Source organism: Onychostoma macrolepis, chromosome 01 (genome assembly GCF_012432095.1).
Source record: "Onychostoma macrolepis isolate SWU-2019 chromosome 01, ASM1243209v1, whole genome shotgun sequence".
Classification (NCBI taxonomy): domain Eukaryota; kingdom Metazoa; phylum Chordata; class Actinopteri; order Cypriniformes; family Cyprinidae; genus Onychostoma; species Onychostoma macrolepis.
Window position 1 is genome coordinate 11,145,884 of NC_081155.1, and position 26,806 is coordinate 11,172,689.

Genomic DNA, 26,806 nt, shown 5'->3' on the forward strand with positions numbered 1-26,806 from the left:
GGATACTCAACTCATCTCCAGGTGTTTTTACTGCATAGTTGGATTGTGTCACTAGAGGGCAGACTATTTTATTCATGCTTGTTTGGTCTACAGCATGCCTACCATCCACCCCTTTGAAGCACAGTGTTTCAGATGCATACAAAAAGGATAATGAGAACAATCTCTCTATATCCAACAGGCAAAACATTGCTTGATTTCCACATCTGGATTGACACATCTATTCATACTTTGCAATACATGCAAAGTTTTGGAACATTTTGGAAAGTATTCAAGAAGAAATTCTTATAAGTAAATACATTTTCCATTAAATTATGTACTTAACCTCATTGTTAAAAATATGCAGCCTCACATGTTCAGTGTACAGTAGACAGCTTCAATGTAGTTAGTAACAAATGACAAGTTACTATAAATGACTTACTGGTAGCCTGACTGTAGGCTAGTTTAACTAGTTTGTAGCAGGGTAAGTTCAAAGCTTCTGATATATAAGAAAATTCGACATGTTATCCATTAGAAATTTTGTAGAAAACATCATTTGGAGTTTTTCTATGAATAAAATCGCTGAAAGTCATGGGAATTTGCTGCATGACCCAGACCCACTAATTTCTCCGGCACCATTATTAGGCCTATACAGAATTCACATCTGTCTTTAGTGTAACTCGGCATAAATAACCAGACTGGTCAACCTAATGTCATTTATGAAGGCTATAATATTTTTTTTAATTCTCCATTTTATCACCGTTCTTTGTTTTTGTTTGAACCTTTTTTGAACCATTTTGAGCCTTTATTATGAAAGTTTGAGCTTTAAAAAAAAATAAAGGAAAAAAGGCAGTGTTATTTTTAACAAATATAAGCTACTGAAGGGATTACATAAAACAAACTCATTCACTTACGAATATAACAATAGAATGTATGAGTATTATTGAAATGTAGGCCTATTATTTTCTTGTTACTAGATTTAATAGATTATTAGATTTACCAGACTGAAGCACAAGGTACGTGAACTACAGTGAAAAAATAGACAGTTAAAACAGTGGGAAGAAGGGTTAGACGCAATGATGAACAGTCACAGCAAATAACAATATAAATATAAAATCTTACATATTTATGTTATTATATGCGCATATTATTATGTTATTATTATGTTATTATACAGTCTACCCCTCCCCTTCTCTCTCTCTCTCTCTCTCTCTCTCTATCTATTGCTGGCTGTAATAAAAGTGAGATCTCTCTCTCTCTCTACACTCGACTAGTGACTTTCTAGGAAGATTTTTCCGGAGCTCTCCAGACACTAGGTATGTGTTCTTGTGTATTTCAAATTGACAGTTACAGCAGTAATAACATTACCATTCTTTGGTCGACAGTAGCCTTTTGGTTGTCAGAACAAATGTTTCTCTGAGGTTTAAGGATAAAAGTTTTGCTGTCTTTGTGTCTGTCTTTCTGTCTACAATCAATGGGCAGTGTGACCAAACTTTTTGGTTTATATTCAATTGTTGAGTCACCATAAAGAAAAACAAGGAATTCTTTCTGTGTGTGAATGATAAAGGCATGAGTGCGGGTTGGAATAGTAAATAAGAACTTACTTGATAGAATGAATTTAGCACTTAGTCACACAGACCTTCTCGTCTGTTTAAAAATGTGTTTTAAAATAATTATCTGGCACACATAAGGGTCACCCGGTAGACCTGCTGGACAAGCCCCGCTGTGAAGACACAGAAAATGTCAATATAACATTAAGGATTTTTGAAGTACAGCGTTTCAAGGATAAAAAAGATGAAAATGTATTTTCCTTCTCTTTTTCATCTCACAGAACTTTAATAATGGAGAAAGAACCCAATCTTCCCCCATATCCTGGTCCTCCGGTGGACCAAACCAACATGCCTAACATGCCCAACCAAGTACAACCAGTTGCATACCAACCTCAACCAGGTGAGTTGACCCGTATCTTTGCATCTGAGAGAGATGAGTTGAACTGGCTCTGCCAGTTTATCATAAGGTTTTCTCCGGTCCTGTACCTGCAGTTTATCCACCTCAACCCACACAGAGCTTTCCAATGACTTCAGCCACTGTGGCTCCAGCAGCCCATTCTGCATCAGCACCAGTCACAGGTCAGCATACATTTCACTTCATATTACTTACTCATTACAAACAGATCCAAAAATATAACCGTTCGTCCTCACAAGCACCCTGTCAGGGTTCTTCCATAAATTTCCAGGAGACGATCATAGAGTTTTCAAAATTTCCATTTTTATTCACTGCCACATGTTCTGACCACAAAGGTGCAGAAAAAATGGGAACACACTCATACACAGAACAACTAACAAATGAACTATCAGCACATTACTGCATTCTGGGCCTCAGATGTTTCTCAGGGATCCCTCACCAGAACTAACTCAGCCATCGAAAATTGAACCCTTTTAACAAATCAGACCAAACCATTTTATAATTACAGGGGGTCTCACAAGATCTTAGTTCAAAAATTTAGTACATCATACCTCTTTTCAAATTTAGTACATCATAAACAAAAGTAATGAAATATGTACAAATAAACTTTATAAACTTATGAAATTACATTCAACAAAGCAATAACAGAAATAAACTAAAACACAAAAATAGACTTTGTACATAACATCCAAACAAACAACCCAAACCCAGACGGTCCCCCAAAACTACATTTCCCATAATTCCTAGCAAAAGATATAAAGGACATCAGGAAATGCCGGGCTCTTTTAATAACAGGCCTTTGTTCCATGTCATGGATCCCAGCGGGACCAAGGCTAAGATACACAATTCAAATTATTAAATAAATTTAAACCCATTTCTGTCTAGTTGTGGGTTTATTCAATCACTAGCGTGCACTCTAGTAATGAACTGTGTCGCTCTTGGATCTTTAATGCAAAATGAATATTTTGGGTAAATAAATAAAATGAAAAAAATAATAATAATTACACAAATTTATAAATGTAGCCCGGTGAGAGAGAAAAAAAAAGATCTAAATTGTTTGATAGCTATTTATTTACCTTATAATGTGTGTTTTATTTTTATATTATCTTTATTCTGGTTCAATACAGTGTTTTTCATGTGTTTGTTTATATATAAGTTTATTTAATGTTTAATGTCTTGTTTACGTGCGCACGTATCACGCAGTGAAAGGAGCGGGGGGCGTGGCGTAGAGGGAGAGAGGAGAGGGGAAGGACGAGAGGAGGAAGATTGCATATTACGTTGGTCCGAATAACAAAGGATATTCTACCCGATAATCCTGTATAAAGTGAATCCGTCATCAGTGATTGATATTTTGCCAACAAGTATTAATGATATTTAGCTCCGATTACCCTCTGCACGTTCATCCCATGTGCTCGTGTGTTAACTAGCACGAGCCGATCGACATTCAACCCAGAGAAGGTGAATCAGATAGCACTGCGGGTGACCGGAAAAGCCCGGAGTTCCTCTGTCAACGAGGGACATATTGTCAAAACAGATAGCGCCCGGTAGCCACTCGCGCGAGCCAAAGCCACGACGTTCCATCATACCGCGAGACCCGTTGCGTTCGGGAAAACATCAGGCCTATGGAGTCAATTTAATGCCGCATATATATGCAAAAGAAAATAAAGTTTTGCAAAAGAAAATAAGTTTTGCAAAGAAAAATAAAGAATTGCAAAAGAAAATGAAGTATTGCAAAAAGAAAATAAGTTTTGCAAATAAAAATAAAGAATTGCAAAATAGATAAATAAAACGGAGCAAAAGCAATGATTTTGCAATACATATTTTCCATGGCCATATCTACTAATTTATTTGCAATGCAGCTTTTATTTTGCGTTTCAGTCAAGTTTGAGTTTGCGATACCGTTTTCCAGAGATGGGGGCAAGTCACACATGTTCAAGTCTCAAGCAAGTCCCAAGTCCCTACCATCAAGTCTCAAGCAAGTCTCAAGTCACAGTACAAACAAATCAAGCAAGTCAAGTCAAGTCAGTGGCTCACCTCAAGCAAGTCAAGTCGAGTCCTGATAAGGGTCAAGTCAAGTCAAGTCACATATCAAACAGGAACAAATATATTTTTGCCACACGACCTTATTCATTTTTCCTCAGAAATTTACTTTTTTAATTATACATTTTAAATAATAATGTTTTAAATATAACATTTTGAAAATAGGCAAAATACTACTTTGTATACCGATAAGTCTGTAATTTAGAATTTTTTTAATAAAAATACAAGATAAAAATATGTATCTCATATTTATGTTATATTGAGTTTGACCATCCTAGGAGTCAAAGATAATAGATGTTTGAAAATGATTTCGCACTAAATATCTCCAGTGAAGACTGGGATTCAGTCTGGGAGCACGCTAAAGAATTTCAGTGTGTAACAAAACATGCTATTCAACTTTAAATGATATGCTGAGTATAAATTACCCCTTATATCAAATAAAATGGACCCAAAATTGGCATCGGATATAGACACCCTATTTGGACTGTTTCTTTCACTTTGCATGATTGCCTACATTGTTCTTGAAAACTATTATCATCATGGCTCAAAACAAGAAGACTATTGCTGTTAATGTTTATTTATCTTCCCCTGTAGCTTATCCATTTCTTTGATTTTATCTTAATAAGAACTAAATTGACAGCTGTGCATTTAAGGTCTGCCTAAGCTTTTTTGTTTGTTTGTTTTGTTTTTTGTTTCGTTTTTGTTTTCTGTTTGTTCTGTTGGAAAATAATTAATTTAAAAAAAATTGAATATCGAAATATGAAATTAACTGATAGACCAACTCTATGACATTAATGCCACCAGTAAGTGGTGGCAAATCACAACTTTATCACAGAAGTGTTCACTGAACCGATTCATTCAAAACAGTTGATTCGTTCATGAACAAGCAAGAATGAGCCACTGAATCACTCAACCGATTCGTTCAAATCCCTGGATTCGTTCAGTATTCAGTGTGTTGCCTAGAGGCAGCGTAACTCTAATTTAGCTGTGGACTCAGCGGAACTGTTGGCAGCCGCTGAAAATATTACTAAATATCGTAAGTTATAAATATAAAACTCATACTAGGGCCATTTGACAACATGTCTTGGATTTTGGGTTCAAGAGAAATATCACTAATCGATAAAACACTGTGGTTTTCAACTAACGAACACGTTTACATACCTTTCCTTTATGAAGTGGTGACGTCCTGGCTTTGCAAATGCATACAGTTTCGTAGTGTTAATCCAAACATCGCGAGCTTCTCTTGCTCCGTGTATTTGGCGCGCGGTGTTCCTGCGCTCGTGCAGTGTCAGCTGCGCAGACTCGGATCACTTCTGCAGCGGGTTCAGTGGCTTGCGTTTTGTTGACCAAATTATGTCGCAATGATTTATAATAACAATTAGAGTTGTTATAAAGTCAAGTCCTGCCGAGTCATGAAGGTCAAGTCAAGTCAAGTCTCAAGTCACTGGATCTCAAGTCCAAGTCAAGTCAAGTCATTTTCTTTACTTATTCAAGCAAGTCACAAGTCCTTAAATTTGTGACTCGAGTCAGACTCGAGTCAAGTCATGTGACTCGAGTCCCCCACCTCTGCCGTTTTCCCTTTGCGCTTCACGTTTCTGCGCGTCTCACTTTGTGGCGCTGTTTTGACATGGGGGTGGAGTCAGGGGACGGGGGCGTGTCCAACAGGCCTGGGCATGCCTCCCTGGAAGTGACGTCATCGGCCCGAGACGCAGATCACAGCTGATCCAGGCACCGTCATTGAGCAGAGGCATGCGGGCGGATCGTTTCCTTTTATTCACTAGCTTTAAAACATGCATGCTTTCGTTTTATTAACAAATGTATATGTGTATTAGCAGCGTTTGCTCAAGTTAAAGAAGTTGTTAATATGAACATCTGCTGTTTATTTCTCTCAATGTGTGCACACTTTTATAGCATTAAAATGTGTATTGTTTCATCTGGTTAACTAAATGTGCATTAATAGTGCTTGTTTAAAATCTCTTAACCTGTGCACAGCGCTCTTTGTTTACATTAGTTCAGAGTTACTGCTAGTTTTAATGTAAAATAATGCAATTAACTTCACAAACTATACATTAAAAAGGTCTAAGACTCAAGCTTCATATCCATCTCGACTTCGTTTTTCATTTACATAACTCCTGGCATAAATTAAGAAATGACTGGCACTGGAAGTTTAAAAAAAAAATGAAGCTTGAGTCTTTTTGGTTTAAATTTCTCGTGGCCACGAGATATTAATGGGTAAACAAACCAGCGTGACCATAGCAACCTGGGATTATCAGAGATGTATTTATTAATATTTTATTTTTAATTAAGAAATTATAAAAAAAAACATTATTAAATTATTATATTAACACCACCACGGGGTAATTTTACCCATGGCTGTTTTTCAAATAGGCTACATAATATATTTTCAATTAAAAATATCCAAGTCTTACAGTCATTGACTTTTACTAAAATTGTGTTATTTACAATCCCCTGTTTATTGTTAAAAAAATTGTTTAGATAAAACCAGAACAAAAATGGGGCATTTATACCTATAAGCGCCATCAAGACAAATTTACGCATAATTCCTGTCATCAAGTTCAAATGAAGATGTTTTAGATGTTTATTCCTCTACTCATAAATGTTCAAACTTTGGATTAAATATTAATTTGTGTTTGCAATTTTTTTATCTTTTATGGTTCGCTACTGTGTTGCTTATTTATTCCTGAAAAAAAAATCTGAACTATGATGTAATGAATAAAACAATTTTTATGATTACCCCAAGTTTATTGGTGTTGTTCTCTTATTCAAATGATAAATTATATAACTAAACAAATTAATTAATTAGGTGAAACTGTGCACTTGAATTTGTCATTGTACATCCTTTGCAATGTGGTGAATTAGTATTGCTTATAATAGTCTATTTAGGGTGTTTTAGTCATTTAAATAACATGGGTTATCTTGAAACATTTTATTAGCTATAATATTACAACACCCAAATATGTATTTATTTCCTCGTAATTCTCGTTGTCATTGCAGACTGGTTTATATTCATCATTAAGAAAAGTGATTAGTGTAACCTGCTTAAAAATAGCTGTGACCTTAAAACAACAGGACAAAAACATAGCTGATGACTAAAAATAATAATTTTATGACTCTAGACATTGTGAAGACAGTGGCATAATACAGTGACATACTACGTTTTTAGCCATATCAAAACAGTAGTCATGGCATGGGTGAATTTGAGCCGCCGGCGCTTTTAGGTATACAGCGACCTCTGGTGGTTGAAGTGTTAACCATAGGCTACGTACTGGACTGTATTGCGATGTAGACAACATTCGAATTAAGTTTATTATGAATAAATGTTACATAAAGTATAATAAAATAGGCCGACAAGAAAACATTTTTATCCATCCCACAAGTCTTGTAAGTCCATGTATTTTATTAGTATTAGTAATATTTTTATATTCGTTGTTATGTATTTGATTTATTTTCCCTTCATTTCGATCTCTTAACGTTCAGGGCTGTATAATAATAATAATGATAATAATAATAATAGCCTAATATACACATATATTACATAAAAAGACACGATCAACGGACTGTGGGATGGATAAATATATTTGATCAGTCTCTGATAATCCCAGGTCGCTATGGTCACGCGGGTTTGTTTATGCATGATTAAACTCATGGCCATGACATACAGTATTATCACGTTCCCACGACTTAATATCTCGTGGCCACGACAAAACTAAACCAAAATGACTTTTTAATCTTTTTTTAAACTACCAGTGCCAGTCATTTCTTAATTTATGCCAGGAGTTATGTAAATGAAAAACGAAGTCGAGATGGATATGAAGCTTGAGTCTTAGACCTTTTTAATGATGTATAGTTTGTGAAGTTAATTGCATTCTTTTACATTAAAACTAGCAGTAACTCTGAACTAATGTAAACAAAGAGCGCTGTGCACAGGTTAAGAGATTTTAAACAAGCACTATTAATGCACATTTAGTTAACCAAATGAAACAATACACATTTTAATGCTATAAAAGTGTGCACACATTGAGAGAAATAAACAGCAGATGTTCATATTAACAACTTCTTTAACTTGAGCAAACGCTGCTAATACACATATACATTTGTTAATAAAATGAAAGCATGCATGTTTTAAAGCTAGTGAATAAAAGGAAACGATCCGCCCGCATGCCTCTGCTCAGTGAAGGTGCCTGGATCAGCTGTGATCTGCGTCTCGGGCCGATGACGTCACTTCCAGGGAGGCATGCCCAGGCCTGTTGGACACGCCCCCGTCCCCTGACTCCACCCCATGTCAAAACAGCGCCACAAAGTGAGACGCGCAGAAACGTGAAGCGCAAAGGGAAAACGGTATCGCAAGCTCAAACTTGACTGAAACGCAAAATAAAAGCTGCATTGCAAATAAATTAGTAGATATGGCCATGGAAAATATGTATTGCAAAATCATTGCTTTTGCTCCGTTTTATTTATCTATTTTGCAATTCTTTATTTTTATTTGCAAAACTTATTTTCTTTTTGCAATACTTCATTTTCTTTTGCAATTCTTTATTTTTCTTTGCAAAACTTATTTTCTTTTGCAAAACTTTATTTTCTTTTGCATATATATGCGGCATTAAATTGACTCCATACAGGCCTGCAACGTAGAGTGGGTGTGTGAGTGAGAGCGTGAATGTGGGCCCCTTTAAGTGAGTTTTGATACTGATGGGAGTGAGTATTTCATTTGGTTTAATCAAAAAATGTAAGATTTTGCTATGGAATTGTAAATTTGTACATTTTCCACTTTAATTCACTACCATGTGATTAACACGTGTGGAAATAGACGTTTGGTTTGTTTCATATTATCACTTCTTTAACCGGATTTGAGTTGACATTTTAAAAGTCTGTTCACACCCGTTTATTTTATTTTTTTCATTGCTTCACTAAATTTTCTATATAAATATACAAAAAAGAACCATACGAACAGTCTTGGATTCTATTGTCGTTATTGCTGCTGAAAGGAAGAGAAATATTTTATTTGAATTGTAAAGTTAATCGTAACCAGGAAATAAATACTTACCCAGGCCCCAGCTTTAACATAGAAAGTATCGTTACTGGGGTTACATAAATGGAGGCATCGCTGGGATAAATTCCCTTTAGTATTTCAGCAGCAGCAAGGGTACCTAAGAGAAAAAGAGAAAGAAAAAAAAAAAACACTCAGAATTTGTATAGTACAAAGTAACAGTTTAAGTGGCTTAGCTCTAGCTATGGCTCATTTTCAGACCCCTTTCTCAGTTCCTGACTTGAAAAGTTGGTGCCGAGGAGAAGGCATTGACCCAGATTATGCCATCATTGTGAGTGGAATTCCAGAAGAAACAGATGTTTCTAAAATCGAAGAAACTATGCATTCAGTCAAAGCCCTGGGAAGAGGCAGGGTAAGTGGACGGATGTATAGCCAGGAGTCACAGTCTCTGATAGTGCTGTGTGAATGTCGTGAGAAAGTGCTTGCAAAGAGACTCCCTCTTGATGTATTACCTGCTGATGGATCGGACCCATGGATCCTGAGTGCTAATAGAATGGAGGGTACTGCTTTAGATGGTGGAGGGGAAACTTTCGTCTCGCCTGATGAATCGGGGCAACAGGAAGAGCATCAAGAATCAAGTTCGCATAACTTGGTGAATGCTTCTACGCCCGAGTCCATCATCAGAGCAGTAGGTGATTTGCTTGCAAAAACCACCAAAATCTCGAGTGATAGCAGTTCCTTTAGACGGCTAAGGACCTTTTCAAGTATCACTCCCATTCCTGCTGGAGAGGATCATTTAGAGAATTGGATGGAACAAGCAATGCTCATGGTTGAGGAAAGTGATCGTTCCGAAAAAGAAAAAAAGTTACGGATAGTTGAGAGTTTGCGAGGACCAGCCTTGGAGATTATCCAAGCGGTAAGGTTTACAAACTCAGAAGCCTCCCCAAAAGAGTATCTTGCAGCTATTGAAAGTGCTTTTGGAAGCTCAGAGTCAGGTGAAGATCTTTATTTTAAGTTCAGAGCATTACGCCAACGTCATGGAGAATGCTTATCGGATTTCCTAAGGAGACTTGAGAAAATCTTGATCAGAGTGGTACAAAGAGGAGGTCTATCTGCCCAGCTGGCTGGGAAAGCACGTCTGGAGCAACTTATCAGAGGAGCAACCCAATCTGACATCATGTTGCTTCAGTTACGCCTAAGGGAGCGAAAGAATAACCCACCTGATTTCCTAGATCTGCTACATGAGATTCGGGAAGAGGAGGTAAGAGAAGCTGAAAGACGAAAGTCTAATCCAACAGTTTGTCAAGTGTAAATTGGAAGTGAGAATTCCAAAGATCCATTCTTTCAAGAGCTTGCAACTGAGATCAAGGACTTACCGAGTATGGTGGCAGAGTTAACTGTTAAGTCAAAGGATGATGCGATGTCTGAAAAGAAACAGAAAAGCCAACAAGCATCAAAGTTCAATGATGAAAGTTATGAAGTGCAAGCTCTGAAGAAAGAAGTGAAAAAACTCAGACAGCAAGTGAAAGTGCTGGCTGTACAGCCAACACCTAAAATAGAGACAGAAATGGCTCCAAAGGGAAACCAAGCGTGTCAAGTGCAGTTCACCCAGTCAAAAGTATACGGATCATCTAAAAGCTCAGAAGATTACTTCTGCTATAAGTGTGGGGGTGACGGACATATTGGGTCAAAATGCAGAGCGCCTGTAAATGAGAAGAAAGTGATTCAGAAACTCATTCAATCTCTGCGAAAAGCTAGAGGAAAACAGAGGAATGAGGAGGCTCCGGTAGAGGAACACAACTGTTCTGTGAAAAGAAGCGCAGTTCAAGTCAAACCAACCACAAGTATCCCTGAAGGACTAGTGGGACCATCTTCTGTTATTCCGGTGAATGTAAATGGAACACCCTGTCAAGCTTTGCTGGACAGTGGATCTGTAGTAACCATTATCTTTGAGGAATGGTATAATAAATACCTCACTGATACTCCGATTAAACCCATTTCTGGACTAGCTGTATGGGGCTTGAGTGATGCCAGTTTCCCTTATCGTGGCTATGTGGAAGTAGAGCTGCAATTTCCGGAGAAGTGGACAGGAGTGCATCAATCCATCAGTGTATTGGCCTTAGTGTGCCAAGAGCCTCATGGACCCAAACAGGTTCCATTACTCATAGGTACTAATGCCAGTATGTTTCAGAGATTAGCCCAGCTTTGTAAAGAGTCTGCTGGAATAGACATTGTTCACACAATGCCAGTAAATCTTCAGAAGCCAAAGACATCCGAAATGGAAATCAGAGAACAAGAACAGCCAGAAGATGCAGTGGCTGAAATTCAATGGTCAGGTCCAGGTCCACTCAGTATTCCACCTAGAAGGGAGTGTCAAGCTATCTGCAAAGTCAAGGTGATGCAATCCATTGATAAGTGTATCTTAGTTGTTGATCAACCGTCAACTTTAAGTGGTCCTGCTGAGGTTCTAGTAAAGCTACTATTATTCTCTCCTCAGCCATCAAAGTGAACCGATTTCCTGTGCTGCTAAGGAATGTATCGCAGAAAGAAGTCTGTATTCCTGTGGGTTCAGTGGTGGCGCAAGGATACCCCACTGAAGTTGCTACTAGTGTGGAAAAAGACAATTCAGCAAGAGGATCACCTATAGATCCATGCTTGTTTCATTTTGGAGATTCCCCGATTCCAAAATATTGGAAGGATAGGTTATCCCACAAACTGTCTGAGAGGCCGAATGTCTTTTCACTCCATGAGTGGGATGTGGGATCTGCTAAAGGAGTGAACACCACATTCGCCTGAGTGACAATACACCCTTTCGAGAGAGATCCCGTAGGCTTGCACCTGCCGACATCGATGATATACGCCGTCATCTTCATAAGTTGTTAGCTACTGGAATCATCAAAGAGTCCAGGAGTCCCTATGCTTCCCCCATTGTTGTGGCTAGGAAGAAGAATGGCACGGTGCGTATGTGTATCGACTATAGAACCCTAAATTCAAGGACCATCCCTGATCAGTATACAGTTCCGCGTATCGACGAGGCTTTAGATTGTCTTACGGGCAGCAGATGGTTCTCTGTATTGGACCTGCGGAGCGGTTATTATCAGATCAAGATGGCTGATGAAGACAAGGACAAGACCGCGTTCATATGCCCGCTCGGGTTCTATCAGATTGAGAGGATGCCACAAGGAATCTCTGGAGCGCCTGCTACGTTCCAGAGATTAATGGAGAAGGCCGTAGGGGACATGAATCTGCTGGAAGTACTTGTGTACTTGGACAATCTCATAGTGTTCGGCAAAACACTAGAAGAACATGAGGAACGTCTGTTAAAAGTCCTGGATAGACTCGAAGAAAGTGGGTTAAAAGTCTCACTCGACAAGTGCCAATTCTGTCAACCTCGGGTAAAGTATGTAGGGCATATAATTTCTGAGAAGGGTATTGCCACCGATCCAGATAAGGTTGAAGCTGTGACCAATTGGAAGCAACCCACTGACTTGAAATCCCTTAGATCATTCTTGGGATTCTGCGGGTACTACAGGCGCTTCATAGCTAATTACTCCGCTATAGTCAGACCCCTTACTGAACTTACCAAGGGATATCGGCCTACTCAACATGGTAAGAAACCTGCAAAGAACAAAGGGATGTACTTCAAAGAGTCTGAAGCTTTTGGGGACAGGTGGACGACAGAATGTACGGAGGCATTCCAGAAAATCATCCAGTGTCTTACTAACGCACCTGTGTTGGCATTTGCTGATCCAACTAAGCCCTACATTTTGCATGTCGACGCCAGCCAGAATGGGTTGGGAGCAGTTTTAAACCAGGAGAACCCAGAAGGGTTAAGGCCTGTTGCATTTGCCAGCCGCAAGTTAAAGGCATCTGAACAGCGTTACCCTGTGCACCAACTTGAGTTTTTAGCACTCAAGTGGGCAGTGGTAGACAAGTTTCATGACTACTTGTATGGTGCAAGATTTACCGTAAGAACAGACAACAACCCACTTACGTACATACTTACAACTGCAAAACTCAATGCAGCTGGTCACCGGTGGTTAGCTGCGCTGTCCACATACAACTTCAACATACAGTATGAACCGGGAAAAAACAACATTGATGCTGATGCTCTGTCGCGCCATTTCTCTTCCACTACAGAAGAACAAGATTGGCAAGAAATATCACCTTCTGGTATCAAGGCCCTGTGCAAAACGATGAATACCCACAAGTGTGTAGAGATGCTGGGAGTGTCCCCTGAAGTCATACCTGACTGCTACGCGTTTCCCACCAGACTAGACGTTGGTTCTCTTGAGCCTTTGAGTTTCGATGACTTAATAAAAGCTCAGGAAGTAGACCCTGCTATTTCTCGAGTAAGACATGCTGTGTCAAAAGGGCAGTTGTTTTCATTGTCCAGAGACAAAGATCCTGAAGTACACTTACTACAGAAAGAGGGATCCAAACTCGTAGTAAGGAGAGGACTATTATTCCGGGTAGTACAGCGACAACAACACGAAGGGTGTTTTCAGCTTGTTTTACCGCAGAAGTATCGGTCCATGGTCTTACAGTCCCTGCATGATGAAACTGGACATCTAGGAGTAGAGAAGACCACTGTTTTAATAAGAGATTGTTTCTATTGGCCGAAGATGTCAAATGAAATTGAACAGTATGTGAAGAACTGCGGAAAGTGTATTCTTCGTAAGACACAACCCCAAAGAGCTGCACCTTTGAAGCAGATCACCAGCAATGGTCCTATGGATCTTGTTTGTAATGATTTCTTGTCCCTGGAGCCTGATTCCAAAGGAGTGTTTAACATCCTGGTAGTTACTGATCACTACACTAGGTATGCTCAAGCTTTTCCGACGAAAGACCAAAAAGGTCTCACAGTAGCCAAAGTGTTATGTGAAAAGTACTTTGTTCATTACGGGTTACCAGCACGTATACACTCGGATCAGGGACGCGACTTTGAAAGCAAGTTAATCCATGAGTTACTGAAGATGTTGGGGATTCAGAAATCAAGAACGACCCCATATCATCCCCAAGGGAATGCGCAGCCAGAAAGGTTCAACAGAACTTTGCTGTCGATGCTTGGGACTTGCTTGGCAAGTCCCAGAAGCAAAAGTGGAGTCAGCATGTCAGTCAACTAGTACATGCTTATAATTGTACAAGAAACGATGCAACGGGATATTCCCCCTATGTCCTCATGTTTGGACGGGAAGCAAGACTCCCAATTGATCTCTGTTTTTCTGTTGCATCTGAAGGCGAAGCGGAAAATTACCAGAAATATGTATCTAAGCTGAGGACAGACCTAAAAAATGCCTACCAAGTAGCTTCAGAGGCTGCAGACAAGAGCCATCAGAAGAACAAAAGATTCCATGATAAGAGGGTTCGAGATCAAATACTTGAAGAAGGGGATCGAGTTTTAATGAGAAAACTAGGAGTCTCAGGAAAGAACAAACTGGGAAACAAGTGGAGTTCCTTGCCGTACGTGGTCGTCAGTAAGATGCCAAACTTACCTGTCTACCAAGTAAAACCCGAGAAAGGCAAGGGAATTGTCAAGACAGTACATAGAAATCATCTTCTGCCTATTGGATACCTGGTAAGAATGCCGGAAGAGACAGAGGAAAAGAAAGCACCTCAGAGACCAGCGACAAGAACCCAAACCCGTCGACAAAATCTTCTACATGAGACAGGAACAGTCGATGCACTTGTGGAAGGAAGTTATGAAGAAGATGAAGTATTGTCGGAATATGAGGATGTTGATGCATATGTACCTCTAGAGACCCTGGAAGAACTTCAGAGGTTGTCAAAATCTCAGAACCTGAGATCAGTACCACAGGAAAGAGTATCCGTTCCTGGAGAGGTTGAACCATTCAGGAGCTGGGACAACTGTGAGGAGAAAGTTACACCCTCTGTTGAAGATCCTGGGCAAAAGAAGATTGGTAGTAGTCTGAGAAGGGAAGGATTTGTCCATGAAACAACGCGAGAAGTTGAAAGACCTAACACTCCAGTGGAAGAAGGGAATAACTTACCTTTTCCAGAAGAACCTAATGGTGAAAAGAGTCCAAATGGTCTGGAGCCTTCTAGAGAAATTAGGTCTAAAAGAGAAATAAAGCCAGTAGTTAAACTCAGTTATGATGAGTTGGGTAAATCTACCAACCGCCCAATATATATCTGTACACATGGTATGCCAGTGCATTGTTGTTTTGTTTCAGAGGGTAAGAGAGGTAATTGTAACACTGTTTGGTGCCACCCTCTTGCTGCTTGCCGTAAATGCAGTGTGGAACCTGAGAAAAAAAAAGTTAAACACCTGTAAAGTCCCAGAAGTTTGATGGGGACCTCAAACATTTAGAAGGGGGAGGGTGTAGCCCGGTGAGAGAAAAAAAAAAGATCTAAATTGTTTGATAGCTATTTATTTACCTTATAATGTGTGTTTTATTTTTATATTATCTTTATTCTGGTTCAATACAGTGTTTTTCATGTGTTTGTTTATATATAAGTTTATTTAATGTTTAATGTCTTGTTTACGTGCGCACGTATCACGCAGTGAAAGGAGCGGGGGGCGTGGCGTAGAGGGAGAGAGGAGAGGGGAAGGACGAGAGGAGGAAGATTGCATATTACGTTGGTCCGAATAACAAAGGATATTCTACCCGATAATCCTGTATGAAGTGAATCCGTCATCAGTGATTGATATTTTGCCAACAAGTATTAATGATATTTAGCACCGATTACCCTCTGCACGTTCATCCCATGTGCTCGTGTGTTAACTAGCACGAGCCGATCAACATTCAACCCAGAGAAGGTGAAGGAGAAGGAGTTCCTCTGTCAACGAGGGACATATTGTCAAAACAGATAGCGCTCTGGGTGACCGGAAAAACGTCTCCGGTTACTATCGTAACCTCGGTTCCCTGAGAGCGAGAACGAGACATCACGGAGAATTTCTCCGTTATGGGAACTCCTTCCCTTCAACCTTTCCTGAAGTCCTATTGGCTCACGCCAGTCAAATGACTGGCCAATTGTCGCGAAGCATGCAACCGTATGCAAATACTGACGAGCTCGAGAGGCAGTATAAAATGCGGTGCCCGCGACAATTACGTCAGAATCGGATACTGAACGCCGCTTAGCTGGTCGAGCAGCGAGCACGGCGAACACCGTGATGTCTCGTTCTCACACAAGAGCACACAGCTCAGCTCCTCTGATATCCCCCAAGCAGCCACACATGAAGGCTCCACAACTCCGGGTTCGGGTGCCACACCGAGCCGTTCACCTGAGATAGCCCACGGACATGTTGTCGGTGCGAATCAGTACATGCCGCTGTTCCAGCTGCGGCCGAAAATCCTTTAGAGCCAAGAACACAGCTTCCAGCTCCAAGCGGTTTATGTGCCACCGGCTCAGAGTTCTGACCACAGCCCCGAAGCCGGCATACCGCACACTGCTCCCCAGCCGCGGTCGATCGTCCGTCGTGACCACAACGCGGCGTCACCAATCAGGGAACCCCGGCTGAAGAGATCTGGGTTGCGCCACTGCCTCAGAGCTTCGATGCAGCCGCGGAGACCGCGATGCTCAGGCGGCCCGAAGTCCACGCCGTCCAAGGGACTCGAGATTTCAGCCATAACTGCAGCGGGCGCATGTGTAGTAAGCCCAGATGACATACCGCTGAAGCGGATGCCATGAGTCCCAGCAGCCTCTGAAAATCTTTCAAGAGAACAGAGCTGCCTAGTCTGAAATGGCGCAGGTAAGACAAAATGGCCGCCGGCGCTCCTGAGAGGCGGGCTCGCATCTCCACCGAGTCGAAGCACACTCCCAGATATGTTATAGACTGGCTCGGGCGAAAGCTCTTCTGCATGTTGACACACAGCCCGAGGGACTCCAAGTGACGAAGCAGCACCTCTATATGGCTGGTTAGCGTGTCCCGGGACTGAGCTAGAATCAGCCAATCGTCCAGATAGTTGAGAACGCGCATCCCGCTCGCTCTGAGGGGGGAAAGTGCTGCATCCATGCACTTCGAAAAGTGCGTGGGGCCAAAGCCAGCCCAACGGGAGAACAGCGTATTGGTACGCTGTGCCCTCGAAGCAAACCTCAGAAAACGCGTCTGTGATGCGGTGCTATCTGAATGTGAAAGCACGTCCTTTAAATCCACGGACGCAAACCAGTCCCCGGGCGAATTTGCGCCAGGATCTGTTTCAGCGTTATCATCCTGAACGGACGCTGCAAAGCGCCCTGTTGATGGGTCTGAGATCTAGAATCGGGCGGAGCCCCCCGTCTCTTTTGGGTACCACGAAATAGCGGCTGTAAAACCCGCACTCCAGCTCGCTCGGAGGGACTTTCTCTATCGCTCCTTTTTCGAGCAGATTGCATACCTCTTGTCTCAGAACCAGGGCGTTTCGAGGCAACGTTAGAGACCGCACCACGCCGTTGAAACGGGGTGGTCTGCGTCTGAATTGAAGGGTATACCCACGCTTTATCACACGAGTAGCCAGCGCGAGATCCCGGAATAATTTCCCAGCGTTCAGGAACTGGGATAACGGCTTTAGCAGCTTGGTCGATGGCTGCGCCCGGCGGTGATGCGCGACTATAACCTGTGTGGGCGGCGGCTCTGCACTGCTCTGAGGCGGGCAAGCGGTGCCGCATTGACTGAGTGAGGAGGAAAGAGCTCTTTTGTGAGAATGTATGCATTTTTATTGAATTAACATCCAACACAAAAACATTTGAACACATGAACTTTTGGCGCTTGGGAGCTGGGCGCTCGCGCACTCTCCTCCTCTTCAGACCATCAGGACGACGGCTTAGCAACCGGCGGCGGGCGAGAGTCACGTCGCGGGCTCCTCCGCTGGCCCTGGCACTTCCTCCCGGGACCCCACGCCTTCCTCCGGACGTCCGGCTCCTGGCGAGGAGCAGTAGCAGTCACCGCCGCGGTCGCTGGCCTGGGGTTATCCCTTTGTTGGGAAAAGCCAGGTGCCGACGAGGACCTGGATCGCGCCGTCTGCTGCTGGAAAGCGCGCCTTGGCATGACGTGACTCATGGCTTTGGCGCGCTTTTGAGCCTCCACGAAGCGCTCAATAATGGACTCCACGGCGTCACCAAAGAGGCCTGAGGGAGTCACAGGAGCAAGAGAGCAGCACCTTACGATCAGCATCCTTAAGATCAGCCAGGGTTAGTCAGAGGTGCATCTGAAGGACGACCATAAAACCCATGGCCTTACCCACAGCCTGGGCCGCTCGCTTCGTCGCCATCAGTGCGAAGTCCGTCGCCGCACGCAGATCCTTCACAGCCTCCGCAGTGAGAACTCCGCCCTCCGCCGCCTGCAGGAGCTTCGCCTGAAAAACCTGCAGCACCGCCATGGCGTGCAGCGCGGAAGCTGCCTCGCCATCAGAGGCATACGCTTTATTAGCGAGGTGGGCGGTGGTCCTGCATGGCTTCGAGGGAAGGCTTATGTCGGAGCCTAGGGTCTTGGCTGCTGCAGGGCAAAGGTGCGCAGCAACAGTCTCTTCGACAGGGGGAGAGCGCACGTACCCGTGGGCCTCCGCCCCATCCACGTGGGAAAAGATGGCCTGTGTGGCAGAGTGGACGCGCGCCAATTGGGGCGCAGACCACGTTTTCACCAGCTGCTCGTGCACGTCTGGAAAGAAGGGGACCGACGCCCTCGAGTCAGCTTTCCGTGTGGACCTGAAATACCAGGAGTCGAGCTTACTCCTGGCAGGCTCCTCTGGAGGACTCCAGGTAAGCTCCAACTCCTGGACAGCCTTTGACAGAACCCTCATGAGCTCCTCTTGGAGGTCTGGGGACCCCGAGCTGTCTGTCTGATCGGGCTCCGATCCCGCCCAATCCTCCCTCTCCGAGGCCGAAATGGACATAGTGTCATCCCCCTCCTCCTGGCCAAAGGACACAAACTCCCCAATGTTGGAAGGAGGCGGAAGCAGTCCTCGGGAAGGATACTGGGAATGGGCGACCGTTGGGTTTGGCGGAGCGGCAAGACGACGCCCCGCCACCAGGAGAGGGGGGGCCCACCAGCGGCACGCTGGCGGCAGTGGGCCTCACCCCGAATAGGCCGCGAATCATATCGCGGCGGGTCCGGAGCACGCGGGCCGGCAGGTCCGCGCAATGTCCGCAGTCGGACTCGACCAGCGCTGCCTCGGCGTGGGCCAGGCCCAGGCAGGCAACGCAGTGATCGTGTTGATCCGGTGGTTCTATTGGTCCCGCACAGATCTTGCAAACTGTAGCCATGATGAATTCAACAGGTGAAGTAGAAGATTCTGACGTAATTGTCGCGGGCACCGCATTTTATACTGCCTCTCGAGCTCGTCAGTATTTGCATACGGTTGCATGCTTCGCGACAATTGGCCAGTCATTTGACTGGCGTGAGCCAATAGGACTTCAGGAAAGGTTGAAGGGAAGGAGTTCCCATAACGGAGAAATTCTCCGTGATGTCTCGTGAAAGCTCGAGAGGGAACCCAGAGTTCCTCTGTTGCTGGGGGAAAGGCCCGGTAACCACTCGCGCGAGTCAAAGCCACGACGTTCCATCATACCGCGAGACCCGTTGCGTTCGGGAAAACATCAGGCCTGCAACGTAGAGTGGGTGTGTGAGTGAGAGCGTGAATGTGGGCCCCTTTAAGTGAGTTTTGATACTGACGGGAGTGAGTATTTAATTTGGTTTAATCAAAAATTTTAAGATTTTGCTATGGAATTGTAAATTTGTACATTTTCCACTTTAATTCACTACCGTGTGATTAACATGTGTGGAAATAGACGTTTGGTTTGTTTCATATTGTCACTTCTTTAACCGGATTTGAGTTGACATTTTAAAAGTCTGTTCACACCCGTTTATTATTATTTTTTTCATTGCTTCACTAAATTTTCTATATAAATATACAAAAAAGAACCATACGAACAGTCTAGGATTCTATTGTCGTTATTGCTGCTGAAAGGAAGAGAAATATTTTATTTGAATTGTAAAGTTAATCGTAACCAGGAAATAAATACTTACCCAGGCCCCAGCTTTAACATAGCAAGTATCGTTACTGGGGTTAAATAAACAAACAGACAAACAATAAAAATAAACCAATTGAAATAAAATATGTACTAAGTGTGGCCTTAGCCATCACACACCCAAAATGACCAAATAGTAAATGATTATTAAATCCACTAATTACACTCTTAAAAATTAAGCTTCCAAAAGGGATTTTTATTTTTGGTTCCTCAAAGAGGCTTTTAGTGAACAGTTCTTAAAAGAACCACTTTTTTCTTCTTGTTTGGAACATTTTAATAATCTAAAGAACATTTTTGCGCTATAAAGAACCTTTTGTGCATTGAAAAGTATCATGGATGTTTAAGGCTCTTCATGGAACCATCAATGCCAGTAAAGAACCTTTATTTCTGAGTGTGTAGGAATTAAAGTTTAAGCTGAATTTCTCAAAACACTCTAAAAATGTAAAGAAAATATTACTGTTGTCTATTTATTTTTTTTAAATGTGTTTTTTTTCTTTCTTCTGTATAGTCACGCAGGTAGTGATGGTGTCACCGGGTCTAGCCGATGTCCCGGGACAGATGAAATGCCCTCACTGCCAGCAGCAGATTGTCACCGAGACCAGATATGTCAACGGCCTGCTTAGCTGGGCCATCTGTGGAGTTCTTGGCCTTCTAATGTAAGAAACAAAAGGACTTATCTGTCATTTGCAAGGCATCATTTTTGAATCTGAGTGAGTCATTTGCTACAAGTGAAATCAAAGAGTTTTTGTTTTGTTTTTTCTATAAAGGATCTGGCCGTGTTGTTTGATTCCGTTCTTTGTGGATTCCTGCAAAGACGTAGAGCATTGCTGTCCAAACTGCAAGAGAGTCGTCTTCCTGTACAAACGCATGTAATTCACTCTGTAGCAGCGAAAATCCAAACTAAAATCCAGGCTGTCCATGAGGGGTTTTAGTGGTTTTATCATGTACTTTGACACTTTTACACATCTGTCAGCTTCACTTTACCACAAACCACCACATGGGTCTGCATCCACCACAGTCCAGCTCATGAAGGTCCTGATCAAGTGTTACGCAGCAAAGACCTATGCATTATTTCTTCATGCTTTTCTTTGCTTAAACATTAGATGGCACACTAGCTTCTAACCAGCAACATTGCCTGTACTCACTGCCGCGATGGTTGCTCATCCCTTGTTATCATTGTATTTCACTTACAAAATAACTATTTTATAAAAACATCATTGTTCACATCATGTCACAAGATGGTCCTGTATAACAGCAAAATAAAAGACTAAACCCACACTGACAAATATGTTGTTGTCTCTGCATCAATTAGTGATGTATCCAGTTTCATTCTCAAATCTTACTGCCTAGTTACATACTGTACGTGTTTATTTGTTACCAGGATACACACACACCTCTGAACAAACATTATGCACATTACAGGCTGAAACTGAACCTCTTTTAATTCTTAATTCAACACAAACATACACCTACAATCCTCTTGTCCTTTGAAAGAACACGAAGGTCAACAGTCTGAGACTCTGACTGATATAAGAATTACTGGGATTAAAATGAGACACTAGGTGTTATTCATTCAGGTAGGCTTCTTTGTAAACTTTGTAATTTCTTTTGCATGATATGAGGAACTTCTGAAAATGCATTTGCATTGACCTTCTTACCAATAGCCTAATTTTAGCTCCACCTCTTATCTCTGCCATGTAGCTACTATCCAGTGAAGAGCATCAACATTTCCACAGCTTTCCACAAACTGCAGAAACTCACAGGTATGTGTCATTATAATGTTTTTTTTTATGTTTTTTTCCTTCAAGATTGACATAGATGGGGATCATATCCTTTACTTTGGATTATGTGCTTCCACAGTCACTTTGTGATGTTTGGATACAGATGATTGTTATGTGAAAAATTTGAGATAAAGATAATGTAGGCCTATTAAAGGCTCGTTGGAACAAAGTGCCTCTACCTACATTAAAAATAATAATAATAACTTTAAAAAAAAAAAAAAAAGGAGCCTATAGAGCACTGACCTTTATCGCACCACTCACTCGACATTTAATTTCCAAACTGCCGCGATATGAACTCAACGTGTAAAATGTTTGCAGTTACGTTTATCTGTTTCAGAGGAAACTCAACCAGCTTTTTAGCGCCACTGAACATTCCAAATATCATTTTTGCAAAAATGTCTCCACATGCTATTTTTTTTTTTTAACTGGGTTACTAAGGCTCAACTTATTAACAGATAAGATGGGTCAGGTAAATGTCAATTTGTCAAAAGTGGACTTTACCTGAGTCTCCGTAGCCTACTTTTTATTCATTGCTGTCTGTGCGTTTTATTGCATTAAATGCATGTCAGTTAACTGTCGGAATCGCCGCAAAACCCGTTAAAACTCCCTCGCTTTTAGAATGTTCAAATTTACAAATTTGAAATATCTAACTTTTTCCGAAAACTCACCTGTCAGAACACGAATTGCTGACAAATAAAATGTTGTCAAACTGGCAGTTAGGGGCACAGTTACAGGAGATCAGATCACATGTTAATACGGTGCGAGTACGACAGTGATGAACAGTGCCCTGCTGAAAATAAATAAATTAAATAAATAAATAAATAATAGAAATCATCACCGATTTTGTGATGTTTTTACTGGTTTTAATGGAAACTGTAATGGTACCTGTGGGTCTCTACTGGTAATTGGTCGCCTTTTATTGTTACAACGCAAAACCTCTAAATCCTAATGGTAGGATATGTCCCAAAACACACTAAAGGAACGCATTATTTATTGGTTTTAATTAAAGTTGGTTTGCAATGTTTTTAATGGTATTTGAAGTGTAATTACTGTGATTTTTATGCAGGGTGGACACTTATGCCACACCTTTAAAGTGAATAGCAAAGTCATTGCATTAAATTTCAAAGCAAGTTTTGTTTGAAAGAGAGACTCACAAGCACACTTTGAAGTAAAACGTTTAATTAAAAAACAGATTTTAAATGATGAAATAAAAATTGTGGTGTTCAAAATGGGGGAAAAAAGTATTGCATTGGTGCGAATAGCCTCGTGCTATCGAAGAGCCAACTGCGCTCACGGCCACCCGAGTTCGATTCCCATCTTGAGGTCCTTTGCTGATCCTGCTCCCTCTTTCCTTCCAGTTCTTTCCTGTCATCTGTCTCTACTATCCTATCTATAATAAATGCATAAAAAGCCCATAAAAATACCTAAAAAAAATAAATAAATAATAATAATAATAAATTTGCAACCCTTGTTTGTGAAGTGTTAGGTAATCAAGTTTATACTTATGTCCACTAAAAAACACATTTTTCCAAGTTATCTGTAAAAGAACAAGTGCTGCTGAGGACATACCAGAATGCCCAACCAATCACTGCTTTGATTCCTACATTTATTGAAGAGATCCAAGTGTGGCTAAATCTACCTGTTGGCATTCCTGCTCACCTGACTTGAACCTCAAGCAGTACGCAACCCGCTTGATTCAAACATATTTTTGAGCCAGTCATATGATAGCCTATAGCCTATAAAAGCCATGTCACTCATGGCTGAGAACAATTATTGATCCCATTACAAAAATATGCACAGCCCAAACCCTTTATTATAGTGACTTTTCTGATTTGAGACAAAGGCAGCAGTAAGTCTGTTATTTCAGTTCATTTTATTGTTGCTTTGCGTCATGTAAAACTGTCACACTTACGTTTTTCTCATTCACAGATTGCTGATAATGGAAAAAGGACTGTCACCCCCTCCATATCCTGGACAACCAATGGTCCATACCAACATTTCCTACCAGGCACCGCAGGTTGCCTATCAAACCCAGCCAGGTCAGCGGATTCTGATTCACAAATTAGAGATTATCAGTCATTGGTAATGCTTTAATAATGACCTTTTTTACTGTTCCAGTGGCCACTGTATACAGCCAACCGACTGCACAGACAGTCATGGCGTCCAGTGTAACCCAAACAGTCCAATCAGCTGGCATGGGTGAGAACTGATGTTTACTGTGTGGTATGAGACCGTAGGTTAGAAGGAAACGGGAACTGGTTCAATATACCACAATGATACTGTAAAGAAGTCTTACAGCATTCCAAAACACTGCCACCACTTTCTAAACATAGAAAAGGGTAAACAACTCATGATGCCATGACATACTTTAATTTGTCCCACTGTGATGTTTGTCTTTTAAAACGTGCATGCATGCGTGTGTGTGTGAATACATGTAACTTTTTACAAAAGTTACATGTATTCATTTAACAGATTCTACATCATTGGTAATTCATACTAAAGAGACAATTTGAGAAGTGTTGTGAGACAAAGCACAGACTTCTAAAGAGGTTTACAGAAATTGACATAAAAATCAAGAGATAATTATGACAAAATGTCATGATTAGGAGATAAAAAGTCAAAATCATGACATAAGTCATAATTATGAGATAAAAAGTTGAAATTGAAAGCCATAATGATAAGATAAAAGTTAAAATCGACATGTTTAGTCATAATTATGAGATGAAAAGTCAAAATCATGACATAAGTCATAATTATGAGACATAAAAATCAATACCAACAAAGTCATAATGAGATAAAGTATACATTTACATAGTAAGTCATAATTATGAGACAGAAGTCTAAATTAACATATTAAGTCATGAGATTAAAAAAACTAAACTGACATACCATGTCACATTATGAGATAAAAAGTCAACATTATTACATATTAAGTTACATATTATAACATCTTAAGTCAAAATTGTGACAAAATTTAGTTGTCATATTTTTTAATAATTATGCAAATTATACATCTCTAATTCTAAATAGAGTTTTTATTTCATAATTATGATTTACCAATGAATAATGTTTTTCCTTATGTGGCAGAAATGTGCTTCTCTTCCATTTGCAGTTTGATAGTGGACATGGAGAAAGGGTCTTTTCAGTTCCAACTTATAAACCTTATGGTGTGTCACCATTTGGAGATCATGCTTTTCTGTTTTGCAGCTCCAATGGCTACAGTTTACCCAGCACCAGTTGTACAAGGGCCGGTCATGTCTTCAACCACCGTAACTCGGACAGTCCAGTCTACATCTATGCCTGGTATTGGTGAGTGTTTATATCTTGTGTTATAGGGCTCTGTGTTTGAACGACAACCAGAATACTTCAGTATAACACTATAACACAAAAAGCAGGCTAAGTTTACAGGCCAAGATTTCCTTCATCTCAAGTCTGAAGGATTTTTAATGCTTGCAAAACACTCATCAACACATAAAGGGCACATAAGAAGCCAGATTGGTTCTGTAGGTTTTCATCATGAGCTTTTTTTTCTATTTCAGCTCCAATGGCAGTTTACTACCCACAGCCAACTGTCATGCTGCCCACTTGTCATGTCCCAGGTGAGCAGAAAAACCCTAGTTTATTGACACTCTGCTTCAGTCTGCATTCAAACAAGGTTTCAGCATACACATGATGCATCTGTACAGAATAGTACATTAGAGGTTTATGATCGTATTATATGTGTCTCTTCATATAACTGCAGTGGTATTTGTGCCACCACGTCTGACTGATTTCCCGGGGCGGATAACATGTCCTCACTGCCTGCTGGAGGACGTTACAGAGACAACATATGCCACCGGCCTGATGGTGTGGGCCATCTGTGGAGGTCTTGGCATTTTAGGGTAAGAACTGTATTCAGTGTATTCTCACATGTAGACTTCTGAGTGTCTGGTCCACTTTGCAAGAACATTCCACTTGGACAGAGAAGAGACTGTCTGATATTGTAACTTGTATATGATATATTTAAAATATTTTTTTGTGGAAATTAAGCTGCTTGCTAAATTGAATGAATGAACCACTAACCATAGTATATTAAACTGATTAACACTAATTCTTCTGTTTTCTGTCCAGGATCTGGCCATGTTGTCTGATTCCGTTCTGTGTGGACGGCTGCAAGGATGTAGAGCATCGCTGCCCAAGCTGCAAAACCCTCATCTATGTGCACAAACGCATGTAGCTTGTTCTGAAGCGAAGAATATCTGGAAAAGCCAAAAGAAACCTTTACCACCAGCTTATTCTGGACATTATTGGACTTCCTAATTCCCAAAAAAAAAAAAACATGACAAGACTCATATGGGTTTCTCTTTCCATACGTGTATACATTGCTATATATATTTATACTGCATATGATTTATATCTTTTTTTATTGTGAAATTTATAATCAACTCTGCATGATGTATTGATCATGCAATGTAATGTAATCAAGCAGAATATACATTTAACATCTTGTTGCCAAATGTCTTGTTGCTAAACTGTCCTTCATCTAAAGGTCTGCAAGGCCTTATCAAAAAACAAGATTTGTTGTATTAAATTATATTTATCTGATATATAGCATGATATTTCAGATAATGTATACAATACCATAGACAACAAAAAAGGATTCAACTGACTGCAACTATTGTCAGTAAAGACAATTAACATTTATGCCTTTGTATGTTCCTGTTCACTGCATTCTCGTAATAACTAAGGTGCGAAGTCAAGGAAAATAAACTCAATGCTTTGATTGTAACAGGACTAGCCAAACTACTCTGACGCACTTTGATCTTATGTAAATATTATGGAAAGTGAATTTTTTTCTTTCAACTTTTGTAGCCTTTTCATTCTTTGTTAATGAGACGTATTGATTGATATCAATCAAAGATATGTATGTCAGGCTGTTGATGGAAAAAAAATTAGAAAACAAAAGAACTGTGGAAATACAGCACGTAAAATGAAAAATCGAATGTTAGCTTGTTGCTTTGCTGTTTATGTCTATGTTTTAATACATGGTATAAGAAACAACATATTCAATGGTAAACTATTCAAACTTGTC

At 40.9% G+C, this 26,806-nt stretch overlaps 2 protein-coding genes across 4 annotated transcripts; both read left to right on the forward strand.

Annotated features, from left to right (window-relative positions):
- Window positions 1–1,206: 1,206 nt before the first annotated feature.
- si:ch211-202h22.8 (Lipopolysaccharide-induced tumor necrosis factor-alpha factor homolog-like) lies at window positions 1,207–21,240 on the forward strand. The gene is made up of 5 exons (XM_058777070.1): window positions 1,207–1,292; window positions 1,808–1,926; window positions 2,019–2,105; window positions 20,463–20,610; window positions 20,722–21,240. The coding sequence occupies exons 2-5, from the start codon at window positions 1,818–1,820 to the stop codon at window positions 20,825–20,827; spliced, it is 450 nt and encodes a 149-aa protein (XP_058633053.1). The 5' UTR covers window positions 1,207–1,292; window positions 1,808–1,817; the 3' UTR covers window positions 20,828–21,240.
- A 123-nt stretch (window positions 21,241–21,363) lies between these two features.
- Window positions 21,364–26,517, forward strand: si:ch211-202h22.7 (lipopolysaccharide-induced tumor necrosis factor-alpha factor homolog). Of its 3 annotated transcripts, XM_058776967.1 has the most exons (8): window positions 21,364–21,531; window positions 21,656–21,717; window positions 23,665–23,774; window positions 23,854–23,934; window positions 24,943–25,044; window positions 25,275–25,334; window positions 25,478–25,616; window positions 25,846–26,517. In XM_058776967.1, exons 3-8 carry the CDS (start codon window positions 23,675–23,677, stop codon window positions 25,949–25,951), a joined length of 588 nt encoding a protein of 195 aa, XP_058632950.1. In that variant the 5' UTR covers window positions 21,364–21,531; window positions 21,656–21,717; window positions 23,665–23,674; the 3' UTR covers window positions 25,952–26,517. The 3 variants fall into 3 exon arrangements, with proteins under 3 accessions (XP_058632950.1, XP_058632965.1, XP_058632958.1); XM_058776975.1 differs by lacking the exons at window positions 21,364–21,531; window positions 21,656–21,717 and adding an exon at window positions 21,803–23,584; XM_058776982.1 differs by lacking the exon at window positions 23,854–23,934 and having other exon boundaries at window positions 21,364–21,717.
- Window positions 26,518–26,806: the final 289 nt, after the last annotated feature.